This window comes from Psammomys obesus, unplaced genomic scaffold (genome assembly GCF_907164565.1).
Source record: "Psammomys obesus unplaced genomic scaffold, mPsaObe1.curated_primary_1811, whole genome shotgun sequence".
NCBI lineage: Eukaryota > Metazoa > Chordata > Mammalia > Rodentia > Muridae > Psammomys > Psammomys obesus.
In genome coordinates this window covers 2,801,079-2,819,631 of record NW_026592118.1, presented here as the reverse complement: position 1 = coordinate 2,819,631, position 18,553 = coordinate 2,801,079, and the positions used below count along the sequence as shown (strand labels likewise).

Genomic DNA, 18,553 nt, shown 5'->3' with positions numbered 1-18,553 from the left:
ATGTCAGGCAGCAACTGCAATAAAATTCTAATAGTCCTACTCATAGGCCCTGGGTACCAGACAGGAGTTAGCTTCAATATTTATCCTTCTTACCTTTAAACAGTAAACTTAAGAAGATAATATAAATACCATATCTAGCCTATAGCCGAATGCACTTAGTTTAAAGGGGTATAGAGGGAGAAAAGGGAGGGTAGGAGGGACTACCAGGAGATGGAGGGGCTACAGTTGGGATCAAAGTGAATAAATTTAAATAAATATTTAAATGAAATAAGCTATTAAAAAAAAACTCAAAAAATCTACCCAGAAGGGCTCATGTCACATATAGAATCTCAGTTAAAAAACAAAAACAAAAACAAAAAAAAACTGTCTTTTGGGGCTGACAAATTTTTAAATGGTTTATTACATAGATATATAAAAACAAAGCTATCATTCTAATTATAAATAATCAAATGTGGTTGTTTAAAATAATTACATTATATAAAATAGATATCTCTTAAAAGAATTATCATGAGCAAAACATGCTAAATGCTTTTTAAATTAAATTTTTCTTTTTTTATATTAACAGTTTATTCACTTTGAATCCCAGATGTAGCCCCCTCCCTCGTTCCCTCACAATTCCAACCTCCCTCTCTCATCTCCTCCCATTCCCCTCTCCAAGTCCACTGAGAGGGAAGGTCCTCCTCCCCTTCCATCTGACCCTAGCCTATTAGGTCTGATCAGGACTGGCTGCATTGTCCTCCTCTGTGGCCTGGCTAGGCTGCTCCCCACACGACCCCCACCCCCGCTCAGCAGGGTATGGGTCTGGCTGCTGTTTTAAAACTTAGATTTATAATGGCTGTAGTTTGCAAATCCCCTCCAAAGCTAATATTAAAACTTCATTTTTATTGTAATGGCTTTAAAAGCCAGGTACTAAGTGTGTACTGAGGCCATGGGGGCTATGAGGCCATGAGGCCATGGCTGTTAATCTGAAAGATTAACACCATCACCAAGACAGGTATAATTCCTGCTGGGCTGGGTTCCTTATAAGACAGAGTGTTTGGCGTCATTTCATCTCTCTGTCTTACATGTGTTCACTGGCACATTGTCTGTTCTTGACGTGCAAAGATGCTTCTTGAAGAAGCGGGTGCCATGCCCTAAGCTTTTCATGGTCTCGTAGCTTTTGTACTTTCTTTGCTCAAGATTTTCCCTCAAAACATGTTTTTCTTCTGTGTTCACCAGCTCTGCTAACATGTTCCTACCCAAACGCTAACATGCATTTGTCCTCTCGCTACACACTGTTTTATTGAAAATAACTTTTCATCTCACCTAATATATCCCTGTTATCATTTCCCCTCCTTCTGCTTCTCCCACTTCCTTCCCTCTTTGTCTCCCATCTGCATCCTCCTCAATTTTTGTCTCTCATTAGGAAACAAACAGGCTTCCATGGGATTACAGCAGTAAATATAATATGATCTAATATGGTAAAACAAAACCCTAACACATCTGAATAGAACAACAATAATAAAATAGATAACAGCAATAACAACAACAGACAGAAGAAAAAAATCCCAAAAAAGGCACAAAAACCAGATACAGACAAAGAGACTTGCCTCTTTGAACTTCCTTTTTAAAATGAGACATTGAAGTAACACTTTCTCTCCCTGAAATCCCACTGTATTTTTTATGTGAATTCAAACACTATAAAATCAGAAATTTGGTTTATTTTTTACATTGAGACATGAATGTCTTAGAATATTATTAAGCCCACAGCAGATAATCAATAAATGGATTCATCAACAAATTAATGAGTTAGTGGACAACTAAAGCAATGATGCAGATATATACCATAGTAGACTCTTATGGGAGAGCAAAGAGTGATCTCAAGTTTAAGAGAGACCAGTAATTCCCAAAGGCGAAAAACAACTGTAATAAAATCTCTCTCACTATCCACATATGTAGGACATAGAATGGATGATTCTGTAATAGCCTTGCTACAATGGATTCCTCTTTCCTAAGGTCTCAAAATGTATTCCTTTCCATTATTATACTTCTAGACAAAATAACTTGTAACTATATTGATGTCAGGATATTTGAAGGGGCAAATTATCAGCCTTGCTTGGTTTACAGTGAGTTTTCCCCAGAATTCTAAAGGGGATGGATGGGCTCCTTCAGAGGGAGCCAAGCATTTAGGATGTTAATGGTTACCTTGTTGTGGGAAACCGCAAAATTAAAAACAAAGTACTACGTCAAACTTCTGATGAAAACATCCCATATGTCCTATTCACAGAAGACATTTTATAGTTTTTCTGGTTAATGTTTTAATATATTTATTAGTTTGCCCTCAAAGGGTTCATATTTATTCTTCCTCCCTCACAAATATGACATTCCTGTTAATTAGTTTTCATAAAAGTACTATGGTATGAGATAACTTAAAATAAATAACATGACTTCTGAATATCAAACACAAATCTCCAAAGTAGAATATTCTCATTTGACAATAAGGTAAAAAAAACAAAACAAAACAAAAAAAAAAAAAAAAAAACAAAAAAAAACGAGAGTTAAGAAATCCTTCATGTTATTGTGAACAAAGCTACTTTAAACATAATTGAGGAAATGTACTTGTTGAACTGTGGATCATCTCTTTGGTATAGGCCCAGGAGTGGTATAGCTGGCTCTTGATGTAGAGCTATTCCTAATTCTGAAATACTGCCAGGCTGATTTCTGAAGTAGTAGAAGTTTGACTCCCACCAGCAATGGAGGAGGGTTCCCTTTTCTCCACATCCTACAGCATGTACTGTTACTTGACAAGTTTTTGATCTTAGACATTCTGATGGGTGTACGATGCTGAGATTCAGGTGCTGTCTCTTACATGAACTCGGAGGCAGGCTCTTTGATCACCTCTCTGTTGGGGGTACAGACTTGCCAGGCCACAGAAGAAGATAATGCAGCCAGCCCTGATGAGACCTGATAGGTTAGGGTCAGATAGAAGGGGAGGAGGATCTTCCCTATCAATGGACTAGAGGAGGGGCATGTTGGGAAAAGAGGGAAAGTGGGTGGGACTAGGAGGAGACCAGCGGGTGGAAGGCTACAGCTGGGATACAAGGTGAATAAACTGTAAAAATAAGTGAATAAGTAAGTAAGCTAGTAAATAAATAGATAGATAAATAAATAAATAAATAAATAAATAAATAAATGGGCGAATAAATAAATAAATAAATAAATAAATAAATAAATAAATAAATTGTCTTGGGGGGAAAAGATGTGAGACTAATAGCCAAACATGGGGCACAACGCAGGGAGTCCTGTGGAAGAATAAGGGAAAGCATAGAAGGACCTGCAGGGGACAGAAGCTCCACAAGAAGGCAACAAAGTCACCTAACCTGGGCCCAAGGTGTCTTATGGAGACTGATGCACCAACCAAGGACCACTCATGGACCGGACCCACACCCCTTACACGTAGGTAGACATTGGGTAGCTTCGCCATCATGTGCGTCCCCTCGAAAGGTGGCTGTCTCTGACATGGACTCTGTTGCCTGCTTTTCAATCACTTCCCCCTGGGGAGACTGCCTCATCAGGCCACAGGGGAACAAAACGGGCTGAGTCCTGATAGTACTTGATGTGCTGGTGTGTGTTGGGGTGGGGGCTCCGGTTATCTGAGTAGTAGGGGGGAGGGGATGGGAAAGAGAGAGGAAGGTAAGTGGGATGAGAAGATAGAGGTGGGAAAAGAAGGAAAAGGGGGAAAAAAACCTTCATAGGGAATTCTTGGCCTAAAGTTGAAGATTCTGCCCCCGTGAAAATAATAGCACTTATTTGCTGTTTTGCTGTGTGCTATTGTAGGTGTCTTCTACATAGCCACTTCTCAGCCTTCCTTGTTATTATCTCCTAAAGTAATTATATTTGTCTTTTCTCTTCAAAACTATAAATTAAGAAACAAAGTAACTGCCTTATGGTAATAATGAGAAGAAAGTGACAAAAGCAGGCTTAGTCACAGATGTTATCTATAATGCTACAGAAATCATTATTGTAGAAACTGTACAGTGTGTTTCCTTCTAAAATGTAGACTTGAAGCTGGCAATGGTGTCTCATGCCTTTAAACACAGCATTTGGGAGGCAGAGGCCTGCTGATCTCTGAATTCAAAGCCAGCCTACTCCGTAAAGCAAGTTCTAGGATGGCCAATGGCTACACAGAAAAATCCTGTCTTGAACCTCCCAGCTCTCCCAAAATGTAAACTCCTAATCGTTACAATGTTGCATTGTGTAATATAGTAGGGTATCATAAATGACAGGAGGTATCTGGTTCATTTTATTTAGTGGAACTGTTTTAATCTTCTACATCTTTAGAATATTTTATACTAAAATTAACACAATATGAATAATTTCTGTATCAGAAGTCCTACGACACTTTTCACAGTCCATAATCATGAGGATTTAAACTTAAGGACACAAACATCTAAAAGCTAAAAGGTTGAGAGAAGAAATGAGCATCTACATATTCAATTTAGAGATGCCCACTTACAACAATGTTCAAACTCTTTATAAAAATTTACCTTTTGAATTGATGGCTTATATCATAAGATCTGGGCTTAGCAGAATTTGTAAGAACACTTAAAATTGCTTTTCAAAATATTAAATTCTAAAATTAGTGTTGTTTAGCAGCCTGTTGATCCATCTGCTCCTGAGGCCACCCACAAAACAGAGTATCAGACTCCCTCCCAAACTCAGAAAATTAGATCTGTGTTTTTATCATATCCCCCAAAGATAATATTTGTGTACATTAAAGTTTGAGAAGTTTTGGCAACCAAATTTTTACCCTTATGTCTAGAATACCAAGACATTGTAGGAACTGAAGTCCCACTCTTCCCTTGAAAGTAGCACAGTTCAATGCAGTGGTTTTCAACCTTCCTGGTGCTATGAACCTTTAACACAGTTTCATGTAGTGGTGATGCCTAGCCATAAAATTATTTCGATGCTACTTCATAACTGTATTTTTGCTACTGTTAGAGATGTAATGTAAATATCTGATCAATGTATCTGATATCTCACCCCTGTGAAAGGGTCTTTTGACCCCCCATGAGAACCACTGTTTTAGGGCATTCTCAAGTGGAGTAAATAGTTTGTTTATTTATATTTTAGGACAGAAAAACAATCTCAGATGTACATACTTAAAAACTTTTGGGATTCATATATAATTTATACTTGTGCATCTTTTTGATTTATTACTTTTTCTAAAGCAAAGACTACAAATTGTTTCTAATTAAAAACTAAAATAAAAAAGTATGTTCCAGGATGGCTAGAGGGCTCACTAGGTAAAGGTACTTGCCAGTATGTCTGATAACGTGAGTTTGGTCTCCAGAACCCGCACCCCATCTTAACAAACACACAAAATACATAAATAAATGTAAAAAAGTTAACAACCATCTAGAGATATTTTTTATTCTTTCTTTACATTACACAAATTTTATATAACAAAGAACAAAGCATGTGATTTATATTGTATCTGAATAAGTCCTGGCTCTATGGTCCTATGGTAGTGATACACAGCATTTCTCCCTTAATATCCCAGAAAACCTTTGAGATGTGAATTATTATTTCTGCTCCCTTTTTAGTTAAATTGTATGGCTTTCTTTTTCTTAGTTAGCTTTGGGTCCGGGGCAGAAGAATAGTCAAATACAATGCAACCTCAAAAATTGTATTAAAGAGATTTTTTTTTTCTTTTGGTGTTCTTGCTGTTTCATGTACAGTAGGATAATCTCAGATGAAAATGGAAAAATACCTTAGGCAAAGAGGAGACTTCACTAAACAAAGAAAGGTAACCAGACAATTTTGAAACCACAAAAAAAGAAAAGGAGAAGAGTCAATTGTGACTCAGACTCAGCTCTTGGGAGTCTGATTATCCCAAGGAGGGTTTACCTGTCCTCAGAGTGGGTGGTGAGGCCTGAGAGCTTGTGGCTATACCTCAGAGAGGGTGGCTGTATGCAGAAAGGGTAGCCTGTGGTCATGTAGAGTGCCTATATCACATATGAGGTAGCGGTACCTCAGGGGGATGCAGTGTCTCTGAGAGTGACTGTGCCTCAGAGGGGTTGGCAGCGCCTGAGAGTGGGCAGCGGTGGCTAAGGGTGGCTACACTTCAGGGAAGTGTCTCCACTGTGCACTCTAGCACGGCACAACTCTCCTCCAAGACAGTCCACAAGTTCCAACCCATTTTACACAATGGTCACACAAAGTTTCATGGTCATGGGCTGATGATGGTGTACAAGTTGTGTGGAGGAAGACAGAATTAAGTCAAGGTACAAGGGGAGCTCAGAAAGCCTATCAGAGCAGAGTTTAAAGGCCTGAGTTTGAAGGTTTGGATTCAGTACTACTACAGATGGAAACAACTAACTGAGGACAAGAAACATTGGAATCAAAGAATATTTCTCATCTTTGATGTTTAAATCTCCAAATCTCTAAAGCCAAATGTACATCTCACATTAGTGAACTATCCTCCAAATATTATCTAGTTTTTTGTAAAACCAATTTACTATATCTTATGGTGGATCATTCCTAACAACAGTTAATTTCTCAGCAAACATGCTATTTAAAATAAAGACATGGGAGTAGCAGAGGGAGAGGGAAGGTTAAAAATGACATGAAAATAGCACTTGTGAAAGACGATTCCAAAATAAAGAAGTGAAAAAAATAAACAGATATTAATAGGGCTGTAATTATTAGATATTAAAATAATTTGCCTTTATTTTAGGTGCTGTGTATGGTATAAAGTCAATTTATTCAGAATGTCATTCTGAAGATATTTAAAAGAAATGTCCCTGTCACACCTACTTTAGCTGACACAGGTAATGTCCCTTTAACCCCAATAGTCCTAGAGTAATCCCAAATCAGTATGAGCAACAGAAAGATTTCATTTCTCTTCTTTAACTACTCAGTAGAAAACAGAAGAGCAAAACCCTCCATCAGCTGCGAGCCACTATGCTTTTCTCAGGCATAGTGGCTTTGTTTATTCAACGTTACATGTGAGATGATGGTGGGCTTAGATGGTGGGCAGTATACTTGACTGTTAGTGTCATTGGGTTAACAGACATCTAGGCTGTTAGTAAACCCTTTGGGTGTGTCTATGTGTGCTTTGGCCTAACCAGCTATGCACCTGCAGAGACTAACTGAAGGGTGGAAGTGTATAAGGCCAGAACAAGGTACCTGAAGTTGGCTGCCGAGGGAGCCCCATTCGAAAGTACAGCTTGCTCCTGCCCCTTCCCAGGAACCCTCTCTTCCTCAGAGCAGAAAAGGAAGGAGGCGCATCACCCTCATGATATGACTCACCATAGGACTCGAGACATGAAGCTGGCCACAACAGCGAAGTATATGAAACCGTGGTCCATATACATCCTTCCCCTTCTTAACTGCTTCCCTAGTGTATTTGTCATTGAGCCCAATAAAAGGCTAATCCAGAACTTACGGGTTTGTGTTACATTCCTTGGGGGGAATGTAAGTCACGTTATTTTTTTTCTAGTTCTGAAGGATCTGTTGTTGAGTGATGAAGGGAATTGCTTGTTTGTTTGTTTGTTTTTCTCTCTTTTATGATGTTCAGTTAACAAAAGAAATTAATTCATCTTATTGAAAAAAATTACCACGTTAGGTAAGCGTATTTGTGCGTGTTGTGGAACATACCCTATGTGCATCCTGGTATGCCATGGGTGTGCTTCTTTGTTTGTCACTGTGTGCTGGTTCAGTGTGTGTGTGCTTGCCTGCACGCACGAGCACGTCCGCTGGTGCAATGTATGTGTGGCTTCACATGTATGCATTTGCATGGGAAGCCCAGGAGACATCCTTGGATGCCATGGTTCAGACATTGTCTGTCACTAGTACTTTGAAACAGGCTCTCTCGTTAGTCAGGAACTGTATAAGTAGGCTAGGCTGGTTAGCTACCAATCCCCAGGAATACTTCTGCGGGCCCAGAACTGGAATATAAATCTATTGCAGCACTCTAGGCAACTCTAGTTTATTTTTTTTAAAAAATAGGTCCTGAGAATCAATACAGGGCAAGCACTTTAGTGACTATGATCTCTCCTCAGCCCAATACCAAAATTTAAAATAAAGATAAAGATACATAGAAACTACAATATCAGGGTTTTCTTCTTTTCATGATCAAAAGAGTACCTAATGTCCTCTGCAGCCCTCTCAGTGGACTCAGAAGTGGGCAGGGAGGAGATGAAGGAGGAAGGGAAGGATTGGGAGGGAAAGAGGGAGAGGGCTATAACTGGGATACAAATGAATGTATAATATTATTTAAAAATAAAAAATATTTAAAACAAAGAGTACCTAATGTCCTCTATACCTTAACAACAAATGTTTGAAATTGTCAATATTATACCACTAAAGTACTGTCAAAAGTAGTTTTTATTTTGTATTTGTATAAGAATAGACAATTGATATATTATTCATGTATACAATGTCAATTTATAAATGTAAATGAGCTAATGTTGAAGTTTTACTGTATATTTAAAGATTAAATTTTAGGTAATTTAAAGCAGTATGAGATGGTTTCATGAGTGTATGAAATTTTGAAGACTATAACTAATATTTTTACATGATAAGTAAAATACTAGGAACTTTGAGCATATTAGACTCTCAGAGTCAATGCTGCATATTTCAGACTCTTGAAAGCCTTAATTGCATTCAAGAACTACTTACATGCATTAGCTCAAAACAGTATTGATCTCTTAAAACCAGTCAAACAGTCCAACAAAATAATTGTACTTACATTCGTTTTATTTCAGCATATTCTAGAATATAAATGACTCATTTTAACCTTTGTTAAAAACACATTCATTTTTAGCATTGCAATTTATCCATATATTAAGAAGAGAAAATGGTTTTTTTGTGGTGCTCTGAAAATTCTACTAAATTCTTTGTAAAGTTAGGATTATTCTATGACCTCTGTTCCTTCCATATACTATGAAGAAAATACCAAATGATACTAAATTTTAAAACACAAGCTATGGTCTCACTTTATCAAATCATTTATACCCCCAATAAATGTCTTGTAGTATTTACCAATTTTTTGACACAGAAATGAGATTTTTATTTTACTAAGTCTGTCATAAAACAACTGAGGTTTGAATAGAAAGTAAAGGTCCTCAACAGACAGCCTTCTGGGAGGCTTACCTTGATAATACAATATGCTGATGAAAGAAAGCCCTAGCTATCAGTCAATTGCCTATATGTAGCATGAGGCTTAATGACATAAATCCTGGTATGAGAAAGTACCAAATCCCAAATAATTTTATAAACAACTATCAAGATCATCCCAATGGACAGTAAAGTGTGCATCACTCTGAGTTTAAAGCAAACTGCAAAAACATTTGAACTATCCCAGTATTCTATTTTTTCATCCAGACTATTATAGGTTGCCCCTATTTATAATATTAATGATGAACAAACATTGTTGGTACAGTTCACTTTCATGCTATGGCTAAAATCACTAACCCTCGCAAGCAACAAGGAAATTTCCCTATTTGTAGTGCATGATGACCTTCAACTAGGAGAATGTGTTTAGGAGAATTAATTGATACTTAATGTTAACTTTTGTTTTATAATGATTGTACCATTAAGTAGTGTTGCTAAAAAAATAGTAAGCACAATAAATACTGCAGATTTTTCCATGTAAACCAATGACTAACTAAAAACATGGGGTGAAAAATCCTTACCCCATATGGACCAAAAGGTTACAATAAACTTCCCATGTCATTTATGACTGGGGTAATTGTTCCAAGAATATTTTAACCTTCAGCCTCTAGGTAGCAACAGAACAGTGAAACAAAACAACACTTCAAATAATGCAAGTAAAGATGAAGGAGGTCTTCTCACAGGGATGCACAACCCCAACTTCAGCACTGAAGAGGCTGAAACGGATCTCCACTTTATGGGTGACAAAATAAGACAAAAGGCAACCAACCAGGTAAGAGGGATTAACCAGCTCACTTCACAACTGTGGGTGGCTATATGGTATGCAAGGTTATCTAAGTGTAAAGTACAAAAAGTGTTTTTGGGGTGTGATTATATTTTACCTTGAATGGCAGTGGCTCTTCGGTGAGAGGGCTGATGGGAAGTGAGGTGGTACTGCTGGAAGGACTCACGTCACTCTGAAAAGAAAGGATTTGTGTTAAAAACTCCATATCTGAAATCATCTTCAAGATTCCTAACCCCAAACACAACATGTCTTGTTATGATAAACAAAAAATATGTATAAAATTTTTAATTTGGGTTATGTGGAAAGTTTTACTTTATTTTTTCCTTTTATTTTTTCTGAGATGGATTTCTCTGTGTAGCCTTGGCTACCCTGGACTCTCTTTGTAGACCAGGCTGGCCATGAACTTACAGAGATCACCTGCCTCTCCCTCCTTGAGTGCTGGTATTGAAGATGTACCCCACCACCCCCAGCAGCTAGAAAGTTAATTTTTAAAATTCTTTGTTGGGAAATTAAACAATATTCAACATGTATATTTTAATTAAATACAATGGCTACCTTTTGTGTCAGACAATATGTAACATTTTCACTTATAGATTTACCTCTTCTTTGAAGAAGAAACGATAATGAATCATTATGATGTCATCTTTGCCCCTTTGTAGAGAGTGAAACTATTGTGCTTACCTTATTTACATTATAGAAACCACATACAATAAAGAAAATTGAAATTAGAGAAATAGAATATTTAAACTTCCTATTGCTAGCCCTGACACTTACGTCATTTCTTTTATATGGAATACTTCACTAAATATATTATTTTATTAAATATGCAAGGTTTGTGCATGCATACAATGTACTTTGACCATGTTCTTCTACCCCACTTTTCCAAATAACTTCTCTTTTCCAACTAACTTCTCTAAGTTTCACCCCCACTCTCCTTACCGATTTTTTCTTTTACTTTCTTTCTTTTTTAAATAATCTACAGAATTATACCTTGATTGCCAACAAATCCATGGGTATTGTGCCATCCAATGAAGTATGTGCAACCTACTGGGGACCATCGTCTTAAAAAAAAGGGCTCCCAATCCCTAAGTAGCCACCAACTGTCATTGGCTACTCAGCTAAGGGTGGGAGCTTGTAAGTCCCTCACTTCTCCATGCTACAATGTTAGCTATCTTGATTTTGTGCAGACAATCACAAGAGCTTTGTCCATAAATACAGTGGGTTTATCATCTTTAGGAGATAATTTTTCACCCTGGCTTTCCCCAACCTTTGGTTCGATAATCTTTTAACCTATCTTCCAAAATTATCCTTGAGTCTTGAGAAAAGGAGGATGTGATAAAGAAAACTACACTCATGGCTGAGCACACCACTGATGCACTCACACTGATTCTTTTCATGTTGGCCACTTAGAGATATCTACTTTAAGCTATATCCACTGAAAAAAGAAAAATCTCTGATGTGATGTAGAACAGCATTCTTCTTAATGGAGATGGGGTGGAGAGATGAATGTGGAGGGTGTTTTAATATTACCTTTGTTTAGCAGAATCACAGGATAGGTTCACCCCATGGTCCACGAGCTCCCAGCCCTACACTCTTGACCATCTGTGCAGAAACTCTCATGAGTTTTCTCCTTTATTGCAGACCTTAACCTCAATCAGAAAGAGGTTGGTTACCATGCCCAACATCTTAGTGGGCTTTCTCTTGCTGTGTGTGATAAGACACTGACCAAAAGCAACCTTGGAAGGGAAGGGTTTATTTAGCTGACAGGAATGACACAGAGACCATGGCCATGGAAGACTGCTGCTTAGAAGATTGTTTCCTCTGGCTTACTTAATCCCCTTCTTATGCAGCCAATTTGCCCAGGGACATTACCACAGTGTGCTCCACTTAGTGCATCAGTCACCAATCGAGGAAATGCCCCCACACACATAGCCACAGGCCATTCTGCTCAAGGCAATTCTGAAGCTGAGGTTGCATCTTTCCAGGCAGGTCAAGTTGACAGCCAAGACTAACGATGACACCTACATTTCTCAGTTTGATTTTCCAATACACATGCATACAAATAAAGAAAAACTTGTAATAAATATTAAAGCAAAAGAATAAATTGGCATTCTTTGGTGAACAATAATGGCTTTAGTTCATAGATCTGAATATTATCAGAGAATTGTAGATGCTGCACTTTCTTAGACTTTGTATTTAAAGGCATTTTAATTTGTCTTAGACTTTGTATTTAAAGGCATTTTAATTTTTTGTTAATGTTTACAATGAAGGAGATACATTGAAAATATGGATTAAAATGTTATTTGTTCTGTTTTTGTAGTCTGGGAACCAAGAAAAGTAGTATATATACCAACTGAGATCATCAGCATGGTTTTGTGTAAAACACACTTTACATTGGGAATTAAATGACTAAGGAGGACTTTACAAAAAAATGAAACAATGCATACCAAAGTTGAAAAACTATCAATTAGTAGCTCTTTAGTTTCTAAATTTGTTCAACTCTGTTAAACCAGTTATCAATCAAAACCCAGGAAATACTAATTCCAAAATCATCTGACTATGGAAAACCCCAGGAAATAGTATGAGTTATAAATCTTTATGGTTCTATTCTATGACAGAAAAGTTTTCTTTTTCTGCCAACCAATTCACTTCATAATTCTAACAGAGAAACGAAAAAAAAATTACAGAATTTGGTAAAAAAAAAAAAAAGATATGAAAAATGTGACTCTGACCTACTAGAACAGCTTGTAGAAAGTTGAATTTCTGTCTTGGAGGGTCTATACTTGTTAAAGTGTCATGCCCTAGCAATAGCTGTGAGGATGGAGATGTCTGGGTCACATACCATACATATAAGTTTTTGTACTCCTGGAAGACAGTACACTGAAGCAAGCCCAGTTGTTGGTATGTATACACCTTACCCTTATTCATTCAAATGCTGATTTCTCTCCCCCAACTCTCTGGTTTCAATCCAGACATTGCATTGTGATACTTATTTTAAGCATCACCTGTCTCAACTTTGTGTAAACATGCCAAAATAAAGCAACTAGCCACAATGTTGAGCAATAGAAAGCAAACAGGAAGAGAGGAAGGAGCCAGAGGACAGGAAGGTGGGAGGCAGAGGAGGAGGAGGAGGGGCAGAGAGTTGGGAGAACAGAGGCAGGAGCAGAGGTCTTGGAACGACGTGGAGAGTTGGACTGGACCTAATATATCACTAAAAGCAAGTATAATGTAGGAAATCTAAATGTTAGGAAACTATGAGGGCTTGGAGATTTAGGATGGAACAACTATTACCCAGGATTGTGTTCTAGGTTAATTAAATAAATCCCAGTGTCTGCGTGGTGATTTGGGAATACAGCTGTTTAGGACTAACAGCAGCATTACCAGAAGATATATCAATAGTAAATATTAAAATATTAATAGTCACCTACAACACCCAGTAGATTTTTTTTTTTTTTTTTGAGTGAGGTCTCCCAGGCATTGCTTTATAAAAGTGTGAAAAATTCTCAGCTCTCAGGCAGGGCTTTGCCTTAGTGTCACTGACACTTAAATGCCATTGTAGTGAAAGCTTTGTTTTGCCTTAACTGTAAAACTCAACTCATATTGTGACGCTTCAATTCTGTTTCACTTAGAAAATCCTGGCGTAATTGTTTGAAGCAAGGAATCAATCTTACATGAAAACACCTGATGAACTAAACTCTAATATTAAAAGGCAAAAATCATAAAACATAACAAAAGTTAAAATGTTTTCATTTTTATCTTACTGCTTGTAGAATTCTTTTCAGTGACTGGCAATTCATGTTTTATCTTGTCATGTTTACTCTTCTAAATAAAATTTCATCAAAATCTTTGGAGATAAATATTATCAATACTTCAAATCTTAATAACTTGCTCTTTTATTCCAACAGCATGTTAACACAATTGCTTAGCAAGACACAAATTCAAAAACTAAAAAAAATACTCATGTTGCTTTTTAGATTTTTAAAATATTTTATTTTATTAATATTAGTTACAGTTTATTAACTTTGTATCCCAGCTGTATCCCACTCCCTCATTCCCTCCCAATCCCACCCTCTTTCCCTCATCTCCTTCCTGCCCCTTTCCAAGTCCACTGATAGGGGAGGTTCTTCTCCCCTTCCATCTGACCCTGGTTTATCAGGTCTCTTCAAGACTAGCTGCATTGTTCAAAAGTCTTGTTTTAATTGACGTTTACAAAAAAAAAAATTGTATAGTAGCTTTTCTTTTTGTTTTATTGACTTTTTATTTCCCAGGAGGCTAGCCATGTAGTAGTAAATACAGGAAACACTATTAGAAATGTTTTTCTGATCTTTCAAGTGGATCGAACAGCAAATGACCTCAAACTTTATATACACAAATTCTAGCCAAAGGTTTCCACATATTAATTTGTATGTTAACAAGTATTCTTAGATGGTGTATTCATTTTTTTCCTCATCATATATGTTAACCCCACTTTAACTGTAACAAGTGAAATAGTGAATATAGTATCTGTTTATGATTGCACGTTTGCTGTGAGTTTCAGCATTTATTTTGAACCATTGAAGCCTCTCAGAAGATAATTCTGATAGGCTCCTGTCAACAAGCATAGCAGAGTATCATTAATAGTGTCAAGCATTGGCTCTCTTCCATGGGGTGGGTCTTGGGTTGGGACAATATTGGTGGACATTTCCTCAATCTATGCTTTATCTTTTCTATCATTGTCCCTGAAGGTCTTACAAGCTGAGTAAGTTTTATACTGAAGTTTTTTTGGTGGTTTGGTGTTCTCTTCCCACCATTAGAAGTCTTGTCTTGTTAGAGGGTATCCTCTTCAGTCTCTATGGTCACTGCTGCTAGCAGCCTTAAGTGGAGACCCCATCACAGAGTCTTTCCAGAGACCTATTCTGACTTAGGTCTCCAGCTTGTCACAGAGATGACCCCACCCACAGTTTCTCTTCTCTCTGAAGGCCTTCTGTCTTCCTGTGCCTTATCTCTACCTTTATTTCTCTCATGGCTCCCTCTTCTACCTTGTTCCCTTTCTTTAACCATTAACTCTGTCTATTCTATTTTCCCTTCTGAGGGAGACTGAAGCATCCTCTCTTGGGGCCTCCTAGTTACTTATCTTCTTGGGTTCTGTATGTTGTAGTATGTCTATCCTGTACTACATGAACTAAAATCTGCTTATAAATGAGTATATATCACGTATGTCTTTCTGGGTCTGTGTTACATCACTGAGGATGATCTTTTCTAGTTTTATCCATTAGTTTTGGAGATTTTTCTGATGCATATTACTGGCCCTTAAGATCTGGTTATGGTTACACTTATCTTTATTTTGTAAACCTGTTTAAGACATATCTGATTGGTTGATTAAACAGCCTATGCCTGGGCAGGACAAAATGGGGTAGGCATGGTTAAGGTTCCTGGCTTTGGAGAGGATCATGGGAAACAGACAGAGAGGAAGTGAGGAAGAAGGAGGACTCCACCATGGGTTAGCCTGGAGAAGAAACCACATGGGACCAGGAGGAGGGACTCCAATAATGGCATGAAAAGGCCCAGATGAATAATATAAACAAGTATTTTTAAAATTATGGATGGAAGACAGGATGGTTAAGGAGGTGATTCACACAGTGTAGGTCGGAATATCTGCATAGCCCAATATAAATAAGGCATTATAAACCTTACAGCTATCTGTGTCTTATTATTTGTGATAGCAGGTCATATAATAAATACTTCTGTGATAGTCTTAGGGCTAACAATAAATATTATATAGCCCAAAACTCATTTTCATTATGTGCAACATCACATTTGCCTGAAAATTTCACAATTTCCTTGTTTTTTAATGGTTTAGTAGTATTTCATTGTGTAAATGTACCATGGTTTCTTTATATATTCTTTGGTTGAGAGATATCTAGGTTGTTTCCAGATTCTGGCTACTTCAAATAAAGCAGCTATGAAAATAGTTAAACAAATGTACTTGTTGTATGGTTGAGCATCTTTTGACTATATGCCCAGGAGTGGTATAGCTGAGTCTTGAGGTAGAGCTATTCCCAGTTTTTGAGAAAGCAGCAGATTGATTTTCAAAGTGTTTGTACAAGTTCTAATTCCTACCAGCAGCAGAGGAGTATTCCCCTTTCTCTATATCCTCACCAGTATGTATGTACTCGCACTTGAGTTTCTGCTCTTAGCCATCCTGACAGGTGTAAGATGGAATCTCAGAGTCATTTTGATTTGCATTTCCCTGATGACTAAGGATGTTGAACATTTCCTTAAGTGATTCTTGGCCTTTTGAGGCTTCTCTGTTGAGTATTCTCTGTGTAGCTCTGTGGCCCTCCCTTTTTTAAAATTGGGTTATTTTGTTTATTGGTGTTTAACTTTTTGAGTTCTTTATATAGGTTTGGTATTACCCCTTTGTTAGATGTAGGATTAGAGAAGATCTTTTACCAATCTTTTTTCATTTTATTAACAGTGTCCTTTGCTTTACAAAAGCTTTTCAGTTTCAATAGGTCCCATTTATTAATTATTGATCTTAGAGCCTGAGCTCTTGGTGTCTTGTTCAGGAAGTTGTCTCCTGTGCCAATGAGTTCAAGGCTGGTTCTTAATTTCCTTTCTAGTAGATTTAGTGTTTCTGGTTTTATGTTGAGTTCTTCGATCCGCTTGTACTTGAGTTTTGTGCAAGGTGATAAACAGGGATCTACTTGCATTTTTCTACATGTAGACATCCAGTTAGAACAGCACCATTTATTGAAGATGCTGTTTTTTTTTTCATTGGCTCCTTTGTCAAAAATCAAACATTCAATTCTTTTCAATAGTAATATATCTTAGCTGATTCACAAGTGTTTATTACTTAATCCTATCATCATACAAAGTATAACATTTCCTAATCAGCTATTTGAATAGCAAAGCATGAAATTTCATATTAATTCTAGTTGTAAATATTCTTATTCTTTAAATGAAGAGGTTACTATTTCATCCTTCTAAATAGGGGAGTTTTACAAGTATTATAATTCAATAAAATGTTTTTGATTTCACAAAATTTCTAAATCTTGGTTTGTTCTATTAAAGGAACAACAGATTCCTAGAGAAATCAATGACTTGATCAGGATATGCTAGAGACTGCATAAAAATTTCTAGAAACTTTTGTGTTAGAAAGCAAAGGAAAGCTCATAAAACAAAACACTCAGAGCAAACAAAAGAGAAACCTAGCCAAAATGAAACAGCACCCAAATGCCAAAGGGAATGACAATAACACAGTGTTGGGATATAATTCAAAATCATCCCAACCGCCGTCTCTGTCTGACATGAACTCAGTGGCTGGCTCTTTGATCACCTCCCCCTGAGTGGGGAACAGCCTTACCAGTCCACAGAGGAAGAAAATGCAGCCAGTCCTGATGAGACCTGATAGGCTAGGGTCAGATGGAAGGGGAGGAGGACCTCCCCTATCAGTGTTCTTGGGGAGGGACATAAAGGGAGAAGAGGGAGAAAGGGTGGGATTGGGAGGAGATGAGGGAGGGACAGAATACAAAGTGAATGAACTGTAATAAATAATAAATAAAAAAAATTAATAAAAAATCATCCCAAACAAGACTACACACAGAATAAATAAATGACCAAATATATAAATGGTAGAGAAAGTACAAATACTCGCAAAGGAATATCATAAACAAATTATGTAGTTATTATTTCTTTTCCAAGGGGTAAGACTTAGTACCACATGGTTATATCCAATATGACTTCAGTAATGGCTTCCAAGGAAAAATGCAAAGAGGGAGAGCCGTCAGTCTAGAAACCAGGATAGCCCTGTCTTAGTCAAGGAATCATGGTCAGCATGACATTGATGGCATGCACCTTTGATAGGTGACAAGAGGGTTTTCATACACTAACCACAATAAATTCATCAAGTCATAAACAAAATAATAAAACAGCACCACATTTCTTGGGCTCCATTTTCCTGCTCACAACTCTGCCTATTTTCCCAGAGGCCACACAAACTCCAGGGACAACAGAGAATTAAGCCCACCAATTCCTCTTAAAGAACACCCAACAGCTGTAAATTGCAGGATGTCATTTGGCCTCCATTTTCTAGCCCATAACTCTACCTGCTTTCCCAGAGGCAACTCCAGCACCAGGCACCCCAGGCCATATTGGTACTGGAGATTCCAGAAACAACATAGTACCCAAAACCCTAGATCTCATGCAGGTCACAAAAAATCCAATGGGGACATTCTGCTGAACCTGAAGACTCATTGGTCACCAGAACCACAGGCCATTCAGGCAAGAAGACTGAAAGGAAACAAAGAAGCAAACAAACAAAAAACAAAGAAAGAAAAGAAAAAAGAAAACATCCAAAATCAAACCAAACCAAACCAACAACAAAAATATGCATCTAAGAAAGGTAAACTCAGAAACCAGCACCTACACCTATAATAACCCCAAAACCCAGATAGATGACTAGAGGCCAACATAAGAAAACTCAAAAATAGCCAGTGCAATATGGCACTACCAGAGTTCAGCTATTCAGTAAGACCTGGATATCCTAACACAGCTGAAGCACAATAAAATGACCTTACACCCAACCTTAGGAAGATGATAGAGGCCTTTAAAGAGGAAATGAATAAATCC

General features: G+C 37.4%; 1 protein-coding gene across 3 annotated transcripts in view; it reads right to left on the bottom strand.

Moving 5' to 3' along the window:
* The window catches only part of Ccser1 (coiled-coil serine rich protein 1), a 1,161,699-nt gene that overhangs the window by 734,688 nt on the left and 408,458 nt on the right, over positions 1-18,553 (bottom strand). For all 3 annotated transcript variants that reach the window (XM_055612833.1, XM_055612834.1, XM_055612835.1), the window contains exon 7: positions 10,041-10,115. In XM_055612833.1, coding sequence (XP_055468808.1) covers positions 10,041-10,115 — 75 coding nt within the window. The remainder of the gene's footprint in view (positions 1-10,040; positions 10,116-18,553) is intronic.